Genomic DNA, 9,333 nt, shown 5'->3' with positions numbered 1-9,333 from the left:
AGGGTAGAGAGAATAGTGCAACAATGAATGAGTGGAAGCCCAAAATCTCTGTAAATGTTTATGAAAATTAATAAAATATAATTATAGGAAAAAAGAAAAAAAAAGATATATCTTATGACCATTAATTGCTTGGTTTTCTTACATTATATATAAGTCATCTGAGGCAGAGGAAGTAGAAAGCCATATGATTTATTATCAAAATATCAACGCAAAATTGTGGGAAAGGGGTACTAATCATAGCTACCACCCTGGGGATACCAACTACACAGTCACCTACTTAGATAACTATTAAAATAATTCTTTTGTCTTTAAGTAAACGTTTATGTGACTGGGTATTTTCACAAAAATAGCAAAGTTGTTGTTGTTAGGTGCCATCAAGTTGATGATGATTCAGAGTAACTGTATAACCAGCACACAAAGCCTCACTCTATCCTGCACTATCCTGCCAGGGTCTCGCCACTCTGCTCAAGACCACATTGTGTCAATCCGTCTTGTTGGGAGCTTTTCTCTGCCACTCTATCTTTCCCAGCATGCTATCTTTTTCCAACAACTGGGCTCATCCTGACAACAAGCCTGAAATATGTGAGGTGAAGTTTCAACATCAATACAGGAAAATCCAAAGCTAATTCCAGTGTTTTCACCCTTTGCCATCCACAAAAAATTTACCTATACTGAAATAAATGTACATACACTCAATGAAAGGAGTATACACATGCAGAAAACCAAAGACACCCAGTATCTTTTTAGAAGTTTTAAATGCATATAACAAATGACATCACCCAATTTTTAACTGACATAAAAAACTAATTGAAAGCATATTTCCTCTTATTCAATTAACTGTGAAGTTAATAATTTATTAATCCAGTAACACTACATTCATAGACCTTTTCCCATTTTCCCCCCTACTAAAAAACCTCCAAAGTCCAGCAAAGCTAGTTTCTCTTCTCATTTTGAAAAAGGTTGTCTTTTAACTACGTCAGATTTTATCATTTCTTTTCCCCCCATTATACTTTTACAGTTAAAATCCATTATTGTCTGAATGGTTCCAACTCATTGATTCCAATTCTTAGTGTTCCTATAAGACAAAGGAGAATGGTCCCACAGGGTTTATGAGGATGAAATTTTTTATGTCAGAGAACTATCACATAAATAATTCTCACAAGGAGTCACTTGTAGGTTCTCATTCCTGACTTGCTGGTTAACAGCTAAGTGTTTAACCACTGAATCACTAGAGTGTCCTCCAAAAAATAGGCTAGTTAATAAGGAGGGGGAGTGTAACGCAGCATTAGGCTATCTTATATTTCTATTTCTCCTTAATACCACAGTCAGCAGGAGGTAAATTCTCACACGAGTAGCTTTGGGTCTGGCTGGACCAGTGCACTGTTAGTACGATGGATGGGAACTTGGACAATAATGCCACAGGACAAAAAAAAATAATAATGCCACAGAACCCCTAGTAGCTGTGATAACCACAAACTATAATTTGGGGGGGTTATGGTTTTTAAAATAAAGATAATAGTGGCATCAATATCTAATACAGTTATTTTGAGTACAGTGATATGTCTGCTCTCTTATAAGGCCTCATAAGCTAGAGAAGAGGGCAGACTTTAAAATCTCAATCTATACATGAAGAAACTGTGGCTCAGATGAGCTGAGTAATTTGTGGATGTTTACACCTACATATTAAGGCTAGAACCTAGTTTATAGTTATGTGCAAACTATCCAGTGCTGAGATGACTTTGGGACTATGACCTTTCATGCACAAGCAGCCTATTGCCCGGTCCAATTCTAACACCTGAAACAATGGTCATATTGATGACTTCTTTATCACAGGGGAGCTTGAAAGAAACAGCCTACCTCATAAATAAAACTCAGAACAACAGTAGTAAGAAGTGCCAGCCTCCCAGTGGAAGAAGATGGGGTGGAAATATTCACATATTAAGGGACAGTGTGAACAAAAGCCCAGTGGATCAGAAAACCCCCAGTCCAACGCAGAAGTTGTGTGTGGTGTGGCCAGAGCCAGAAAAAGCAGACAGGGCTACTTGGGATAGGGTCAGAATTGCCACCAATCAACTTCTTTTCTCCAGATTTCCAGGATCGAAAGTCACGAGCTAAGAGTCAGTAAGATAAGCTTCTTGTTGTTATGCACCATCAAGTTGGAACTTACTAACAGCTGACCCTCCGGAGGGTTTTAATCACACAGGAGAATCCCCACCTTTCTCTCAATGAGCAGAATGGGGATTTGATACACGTGCCTTTGGGTTGGCAGTGTAGCTAACTCTCTACCATGAGGCCACCAGAGCTCCCTGCAAGGTTTGCTAATTATGCAGAATTCATTAATTTTAAAAAAACTAACAGAGACATGATGGGATGGAATCAAGAAATGAGTATGGGGCAGTACAAAATCTGCAAATATGCATCCTAATGTCTGAAGCAAAGAAGGTACTAAAAATGGTTAATTTCCTAATCCAACAGATGTGAGAAGCAAACCACAGTAACCACAGCTTGGAGGACTTTAAAATGACTTAAAAGAACACTAAACATTTGGCTCTACGTTCTATTATTCTGTGTTATACCTTGGGTAGATTTACCTTATACCTCAGAGCTAATCTAGTATCAATGCCAAAAGTGATTTAAAATATCAAGGATTACATAAAGATCAACAGAGTGCAGCAACATGGACTTTTAAGCCATGGAATACACAACATATATCACAGTACCAACTGCCAAAAGTTATTTAAAATATGAAGTATTTTATATAAATAGAATGCAACAACTTGGACTTTACGTCATGGTGCAGTACCATCATCTATCTGCTTCTTACAAGAGTGGGAGAATAACATTATTATTTCAAGAATACCTGTTTTATACAAGAAAGCTCATTGTACAAGTCTAACAATTTAAGCACATTGCACTTCCAAGAGGCTGTAATTTTATAATTCAAGTGGTAGCACATACAGTCCACACTGCTTTCTAGTTCTACTTCTAGTTCATTAGTATATTTACTTCAGTACAGTTGTCTTCTTGTTTTTAAGAAGAAATTCCTACAAATTGAAAGAGATTCAACACAAAAGCAGTTAATGGCTCTATGCCTTGTCCTACATTTTCTTTAAAAAACACCTAGTTATCACTCATTTTCCAAGCTTTCCTTTTCTGTTGTTTTCCTCTCTGGGAACACAATACAGAGCATGCATATTAGCCAAGATAATTTTTTTTAAAGTCTCAAAACTCCAGTGGAGTTTCCCTGTGTTTGACCCTATTCATCAATGGTATGAAGCAGACTAGATCCTAACTGAATATTAACTAAGTTTTCTCTCTTGGTCTTTTCTATTTATACTAGGCTTTTGGAACAGGTAGATACCAGGCTTTAGCCCTTCTTTCCCATCACCATTTGCCTTTGCCTTTTCTTTCCTATGTTATGTGAAAGAATATTTTGGGAAGACATGAAAATCTGCAAATCCCAAAGAAAATATAATTGTTTACACAGAGCCTCTGTGTTTTTGCCTATTTTTTGTTATCTACTTTTCTCTTTTTTGCAAGTTACTAATTAATTGTGTCTTTCACATTGCATTTTATGGACACACTATAAGTCCTAATATCATTCTCAGTTAAAGAAAGAAAAAGGAGAAGGAAAAATTGAAATTACAAGAGTTCTTTCATTCTTCCTACTTCTTGTCTCTTACTACGGAAGAGACTATTAAGGAATGGTAAAAATTAAGTGTTAAGAAGAAAGTTGGAAGCCTAAAGTCAACTCCTTTATAAATGAATTAATATCATAAGTTGCTGGAGTCAGAATGAAACACCAAGTTCATGCCCATGGAAAAGTTATACAATGCAAAAGGAAGACTGAAGAAGGTCTGATGATTCTCAACATCAGTTGTGGTACTGGTGAAGAACACTGAATGACAAAGAGCAAACATATCTGCCTTGGAAGAAGTGTAGCTGGACTGCTTCTTAGAATCAAGGCTGGTGAGACTCCATCTCACATACTCTGGATATATTATCAGGAGGGGTAGTCCTTGAAGGACATCAGTCTTGGAAAAGCAGAATATCAGGAAAGAAGGCAGCTCTCAATAAGATTCACTGACACAGCAACCACAACAGTGGGCTTAAGTACAACAGAGATCGTATGGATGGTGCAGAACTGGACAGGGTTTTGTTCTTACAGAGTCACTGTGAACTGGAGGAGATATGATGGTGCCCAACAGCAACAACAACAACACACAATCTCAACAAAAATGTTCTTGCCTAGATTCTTACAGCAAATGGCAAAACCAGAACTAGAAGGAATAAAACACCTGGCTCCAGACATAACAGTACTTTTACTATGCCACCATGCTTTTTATTATTTTTTAACTGTAGGCAATTTTCTTTCTCTCAATCCATAGGAAAGCTCTATCAAATGAGTGTGTGTAAAGCTCCAGGCATTTCTATAATCAACAGCTGATTTTCTAAATCAGCCTACCTTCTTGCCAAACCACTTCTCTGACACTGAGCAAAGACCAGAAATTCATTTAAGGAAAAAGCACTGAAGTGGAAGCTGCTTCTTAGTTTAAAAAAACAAACAAACAAAAAAAAACCCCAAACCAAAAAACAAAACCCCCTATAAAATGGAAAGATACTTGGACTTCAAATAAAAGTTCTGGGTGTGAATCCTGATTGGCCCACACAAAGTGAACCATCTTAGAAAATTACTAGAATTCTAAGAATAAAGTAAATCTTTGAAAGTGAATTATCTAACATACTTCTGGCACATACAGTTCTAAGACTCACATGGAATGTTATGAATACATCTTTTTATGTTGTTGTTACGTGCCATCAAGTAAGAACTGATTCAAAGGTGGCCCTCCAGTAGGTCTTCAGAAACAGTAAATCACACATGAGGATACTGCCCACCTTTCTCTGTCACCATGGAGAAGCTGGGATATTTTAGCCACATGCCTTTGGATTGACAGTGCAGCTCCTTACCACTGTGCTACCTAGCTCATTCACACACACACACACACACACACACACACACACACTCTCTCTCTCTCTCTCTCTCTCTCTTCTCTCTCTCTCTCTCTCCTCTCATTGCTGTCAAGTCAGAACTGACTTATAGCTGACTCTCCATTGGGTTTCTGAATCTGTAAATCACCAGAGAGGCATGGCCTTGAGGTGAGCAGTGAAACTCCCCACAGACTACTCTACCACCACACCCTTATATAAGGGCATAGAATATTTAAAATATATAAATAAATTTGTATGTAAGTTTTAGTATAGTTTAATTAGTTTGCCTTACATTAAATGAGAATTTTAAGTAATGGTGGTGCATGAGGGAAAGAATAAATGTTAGCTATTTTATTCCATATTCCTGTCTGGTTCGCAATGCTCATCCTCCAACACTTCCTTTTTTTCCCTCTTACTATCCTGTAACTTCTTTTTTCTCAGAGGTTTTTATAGAATGAAAATAAGATTTTAGATATAATGAGATCTTCTCGGATTTAAGTTCCACATAATGCAGTTTCTAACCCATGTAATATATTGGCTTATAGTGTCTGGTGACAGTGACTTGAAGGAGTATTCATTGAAGAAGTTAGATCTGGGGAAACCACCAGAGGATAGGTGTGCATGTGCACATGCTCACACACCCGCACACACTCCCACCGCACAACCTTTACCAAGATTAAGAAAACACCTCTGATTTATAGATCATTAAGTTAATCATTAAAGCAATTTGCAGAAGTATTTCTACTCATATAACAAAATATATTTAAAATTTAGTACACTTTGATAGCAATATTATGTACTTTCTATAACAATTTAAATACAATGTTTCAAAAATTTTAAGGTGAAAATGATCTCATTTTTTAACGAACTTATATTTAAAGACATTATCATAACAGAAATCAAGCTGTAATTTACAATCAAGAATGACGAAGATTGTACAATGAATGAATGAAAATCTAACTTTTCTTTAAATTTTCATTAAAATCACTATTAAAATAAAATTTTATAAAAAGAATGAAGCTATGCAAAAATATTTTAATTGGTGTTACAGTATTGCTTTTTCATATTTATTCACCAGTCTGGTAACATCTGCTTATTAATACTTATTTTTATACATAATAAAGAGAGATCACTTAGTTCCAGGTAAAAATTTTGCAGTGATGACAGAGTGAACTTAAAAACTAATTGTCATCAAAACTTAATTTTTAATAGGATGTCTTGTGATAGTAATACTCAGCTATGAGAGATGATGGATCCAGCATTAACATAAAATCTTATTTATGATTTAGCATGTGTTTCAAAACCTTATGTGGACCATCCTGTATTCCAACTTACTTTTATGCAAAATCAGCAAAAGCCAACTCCTAGAACTGTGTGCCACAAAATACATATTTATATGTTATCTGTATACTCCCCGTGGTGCCTGTATCTTAGAGACAGAAAGTGCCCTCTTGAGAAAATTACAGAAGCATCCACTGATAATGGACAATATGGCATGCTTACATGGCAGCAAACTGGGATTCCAAAACACTCACCAATCTGCCGCTGAACAAAAGGCCAAGGCATTAGCCGAGGCAGTTAGTTGATAAAGTTAATGCAGAGGTCTGAGATTATAGAGGACTGTTGTATAACAGATACCTGGGAAGATCCATCACATACTGCAATATTTTACAAATTGTTACATACAATAAATAAGCAATATTTGCAAACAAGTACAAAACACTCACAGGAACAGCAGTAGAAAATATGCTATAAATATGAACAGCTGGATGGTGTTCCTAATTTTTATTTGTTCTCAAACACCCTCACACTCTAACAACTGGTGTCCCTAGGCAATTGGCAGGCTTGAGATTTTGCCCTGAAATCTCATCCTTTCCCATTTAAAGTCCATCATTTTCCACCATCCCTGAAATGGCCAATGATATGCCATGATGGTCACTACTTGCACTGTGCCTTTCCCTTCCTATCAGAACTCTGTCAAGCAGCAGCCCATATATCCACTGGCTGCTGGAGGCCTCCATCCACCTGCTATCTGCAGTGAACACCAGAAAAGAAGAACAGCAAATCTGTATACCTTGATTAAAAAAAAAGGTGCTCAGGGCAGGTGGCAGAAGCTGTTTCCAGCGAAGACAGACAGACTGACAACCAGACAGACACACAGCGGAACCATCAGACACCAATCATTACTTCCAGTCTCAGAAGAGGGGAAGCCTGCAGCACCAGGGACATCACTGTTCCACTAGGGACAGGCAGCAGATAATGAAGGTTCTGCCCTCCTCAAGCGGACAGGCTTAAAGTATTTGTTTTGGGATTGGAAGGAGCAGGGAATTCAGAAACCTGCTGCTCTCTCTTAGTTGTGCCAGACCAGAACTGGCCTTCCAAGTTAATGGCCCCTTTCTGAGTCTACAATGAAAGGGCATGGATGACTAGCTTGCTTCTATTTCCTGTAACATTTTTTTTTCTTTCAAGATCCCTACAGAACCTTCTCCCCATGTGGGTGGCAGTGACATTGGTCAGGGACTGCTCAGCCTGTGAATGCAGCCTCCTCCCATTCTTCTGTGAGGTACTACTGCACTGAGAGGCAGTGGAAGAAACCTGCCTCCTTTTAGGATGCAAGCCTAGGGGTGGGGGAGAGGTCATACTAAATGTGCTCTGTGCCAAGTGTCACCTCTGCTTCCTCTCCACCCCTTCTTTGCTATCGACTAACTCCAGATGCAACAGGTTCCCTTTGGCTCACCATGCCCATTCTCCTACCCTCAGATCCACCCGGTGGCCTAAGAGGAGGGCACTAAGGATTGAGTCTCAGGCAGGGACTCTAAATGCCCTTGACCCAGAGTTGAAAACTTTGCTGAAGGCATAAGGACTTCCCAAGGGAAGGCAGGGCTGAGGTTCCCTTCAGCTCCATTCTCCTGGTGCTGCTGAGGAGCCAGGAAAGCCCTTCTCAGCGCTAGTACCTTGTAAGCAGTTTTGTCTGAGTCTAAGGCAAGCAGCCGCACAGGCAGTGTGACACACTCCTGCACCATCAGCAATGAGCCCTATCCCCTCCCCACGCTCAGGAAAAGGGGGCACCAGGCAGAGATCCCCTGAAGGGTTCTGCACTGTAAATAAGGGAAGGCTGCAAATACACTGCTTCCACCAGGAGCTGAACAGGCCCTAGAGGTCTCTTGGAAACCAAGAATCGGGAGCCTCTGTTTTATTCAGGCCACGGTCTCCATCAGCTTGTCTCATTTTTTAAAAAACTTTGCATTCTCAATGGCATTGCATATGGGTGAGAAAATCTGTCTTCACACAGGTATTGTGTGTCAAAAACTCTAGGTAAAAGGTTAAAGAGGATCTAGGCAGGCAGGTTACCAAAGATGGCAACTGTTAAAAAAAAAAAAAAAAGGAAAAAAAAAGACCCAACCTTGATCTGTGAGATGAATCAGTACCAGAATGAGCATTTAAAATAAGCATTTTTTAAATTATATAAATTCTGACACCTTTCTCTGGGGTAACCCCAACCTGCTAAACAACTCCAAGAGAGGACCTGTTCTCAGCATCTCTTCATCCCATACCCATTTGATCCAACTCATCCCCTCGAACCTCACCTGCTCCCAGCCTAGGGCCCTTACACTTGGGTGGGATCAGCTCCTCTCAGCCTCTGCATATCCCACTGGCAAGGTGGTCACTGGTCACCCAGTCTTCCTGTGCACCCCAATCTCGAGCCATGCACTCCTGTTCTCCTGGCTCTGTGGCATGCCATCCCTCCTCTGATGTCCTAACCTCCTTCCGCCTCTAACACAGCGCCCCTGGACCCAAGGTAGGTGCCTCTCCCCGCACCCAGCACCTTCCCCGCCCCTCCCCCACACTCAGCCGAGAGGACTGGGTAAGCGAGTGGTGAATGGACGGATGGAGGCACGGAGCACGGCTGGCGCGGCTGGGGATGGCTTACTTGAGCATGGCTTCTTCTTTTTCCTCCTCTTCCTTCTGCCGGTCCATCACTGCCATGATGATGTTCCTCTCCTCCTCGGTCAGGTGGCTCAAGTCCGGCAGCTCTTGCATGGGGGGAGGCACCGTGGGTGGGCGAGGACCGCGAGGCCCCACGGCCGAGGACATTTTCGTGGCCTGCCGGCCCCCTGCTCTGGCGCTCTGCCTCGCACCTTTCGGATTCACGCCCAGCAGCTGCGCCCCTGCTTCCCCCTCACAGCGGAGCCCTCCTAGCGGCGGCAGCAGGAGGAGGAGCGGCGGCGGCGGCAGCAGCAGAGCCGGAGAGAGAGCGAGCCCAGTCTTTCATGGTTGTTTGCATCCACCCAGCGCCGGATGCTGCCTTTGTTTGGGTGGCCCTGGCGAGGCTCGGGGCCGCCG

The 9,333-nt window shown here is 40.8% G+C and overlaps 1 protein-coding gene across 1 annotated transcript in view; it reads right to left on the bottom strand.

The window, feature by feature from the left end:
• The window catches only part of RIMS1 (regulating synaptic membrane exocytosis 1), a 701,348-nt gene extending 692,264 nt beyond the window's left edge, over window positions 1-9,084 (bottom strand). The window contains exon 1 of the mRNA XM_006899387.1: window positions 8,921-9,084. Coding sequence (XP_006899449.1) covers window positions 8,921-9,084 — 164 coding nt within the window. The remainder of the gene's footprint in view (window positions 1-8,920) is intronic.
• Window positions 9,085-9,333: the final 249 nt, after the last annotated feature.

The sequence above is a fragment of the Elephantulus edwardii genome, unplaced genomic scaffold (genome assembly GCF_000299155.1).
Source record: "Elephantulus edwardii isolate Elephantulus edwardi_28Jun2011 unplaced genomic scaffold, EleEdw1.0 scaffold00255, whole genome shotgun sequence".
NCBI lineage: Eukaryota > Metazoa > Chordata > Mammalia > Macroscelidea > Macroscelididae > Elephantulus > Elephantulus edwardii.
Note: the sequence above shows the minus strand (reverse complement) of the source record. Positions and strands in the feature narration are given on the sequence as shown.